The 2133-nt window shown below is 41.8% G+C and overlaps 1 protein-coding gene across 1 annotated transcript; it reads right to left on the reverse strand.

Moving 5' to 3' along the window:
* Positions 1 to 288: 288 nt before the first annotated feature.
* LOC127186937 (putative vomeronasal receptor-like protein 4) lies at positions 289 to 1232 on the reverse strand. The gene has a single exon (XM_051143212.1). It carries the CDS (start codon positions 1222 to 1224, stop codon positions 289 to 291), a length of 936 nt encoding a protein of 311 aa, XP_050999169.1. The 5' UTR covers positions 1225 to 1232.
* Between the last annotated feature and the right edge of the window lie 901 nt (positions 1233 to 2133).

Genomic DNA, 2133 nt, shown 5'->3' on the forward strand with positions numbered 1-2133 from the left:
GTAGCGTGCAGAAAAAATAAAATTGTAATTTTGGGTGGCTGCATGCCCTCTTGTATTTCCCTATGGAGCTTGTAGCCAGCTAGACTGCATGCTAGGAGTGGTGAGCTGGTGAGAATTGCTGCTCACTTCCTAGAGCCTAAACCAGTCCTCAATTACTTAGAACCACCAGTGGTATGTGAAAAAAATTCTCAGTTTATTGCTGTGATACACTAGAAGGGTAAACCACAGCAATTCCAGTGAATCTGGCATTAGATCATACAGAAATGGGTGTGAAAAGAAATTTATTTCTCAATGGACACTGCAGGGCTTAAAAACAAGGACATCTTTGATGATCAGGAGAAAGGGGCTGAGACCAGCATAACTAAGTACTAAAAATGCTTTCATATTTGGTATTGTGAAATCAATTGTCACTATGGAACCTATGTAAAAGGAGAAAATGAAATCTGCTAAATAAAAGAAAAGGAAACAGGTCATGAGAGTGAGAACACTACGTGTAGCCCTGATTTCTGGCCTGGAATCATTTCCAGAGCTGGAGCTGTGAAGGTAGAGGACCCGGATGTGATGTTTATACAGCTGGAGAGCCATGGACCCACTGCTCCAGCCCATGAGACCCTGAAAAATGACATCACGAAGAGCCATGAGAGAGAGGAAAAGCCACTTAACTGTGTGCCTGGATGGCAGCATATAGCAATTCTCAGTATATATCCCAACTACAGACCTGTTCATGCTATTGCCTGCTGTGATGTAGTGAATCAAGTTGGAGCTTATCAGGGAATTGATGACCCAAAAGAGGAGGAGAAAGGCAAGAACATGGCATGCAGTCTGTGGTTTGAACTTTCTCCAAAGGCTGGTCCTGGGACTGATGGTGACAGCCTGGACCACACTGAGGAGGCAGGTGGTGCAGATGGAGAGACCACGGGCAACCCTTTCTAGATAAATTATAGTTTTACACCCAACATCACCTGGGATGTTTCTGATATAAAAAATTGTGGCTATGTTTCTGACCCCTATGCAAAAAATAATGATTGTGTTTACAAAACCCAAGTGGATGAGAATAACATCTGTATTTTTTCTCTCAGGACCCATGATGAGAGCATGCACATGCCTCACAAATAAGATGGTGTTCCCTAGGACGCCAAGTCCAATAAGTGAAAGGAAGATGATTCTCTGGATGACATCTCTCCAAATCATTTTCATGATATATGAAGAACTAGGAAAACCCATCTGGGAAACAGAAGGGTACAAACATGGTATGGTTCATGCCGGAGGGTTCTCTATAGTGAAAAGAACCGTGTGCTGTGTGAAGGAAGGGTTTTAGGCTTAGAGATGCCTTACTTTGTTCTTGCCCTTTCTGTTCTTGCTTCCACTGACACGGAGATGAAGGTGACAATTGGATGTGAACACCATGCTGATGCACTCACCGCCTTTACAGAAATGTGTTCTTTACATCACCGGCTCTAAACCATTTTGTATGAGGACATCCAAGCAAAGGACAGCACCACTCTGTTTCCAAGCCATGACATCCAAACATCAGCTTAGATGCCTCTCTTCCCAGATCCTCTTTGTCATCCTGTACACACTCATTCCTTAAGAAGCACGTTGAACTAAGAGAGAAAAAAAAAACAGTAGCTAATGCAAACAAGTCTAATACTTGCCCAAATGGTGTTGTTTTCCAGGAAAACTCATGCGACTTTTCTTTGTCTCCAACTCTGAACTGACCTTGGCCATAAATAACATATAAATGAATTAGGTAGGGTAGTAGATAGCCATGCCCTCGCCTTGAGTGGGAGGGGGTGAGTGATGTTTGTTCCCTATCATATCATGGGTAGGATCACACTAAATGCAGTCTATCCAGCTACTTATGTGTTTTTCTTGAACATTTCTTAAGAACATCCTCCCAAGATATCATCAATTTTTAGCTTTCAGCTTAGGCATCATGCTTTTGGACTCCAAACAAAGGTACATCCCATCATTTTGATTTCTAAGGTTCAGCAGATTTAGTGATTTTATCCATCAGAAATGCACCATCCTATAAAGGACAAGCAACCTGATACCTCATACTGATTTGTATATTATTCCACTTAACACCCATTTTTTCCTTCAAATTCTGTTTAAGGTTAAATGAGGGTTAAA

This window comes from Acomys russatus, chromosome 3, assembly GCF_903995435.1.
Source record: "Acomys russatus chromosome 3, mAcoRus1.1, whole genome shotgun sequence".
NCBI classification, from domain to species: domain Eukaryota; kingdom Metazoa; phylum Chordata; class Mammalia; order Rodentia; family Muridae; genus Acomys; species Acomys russatus.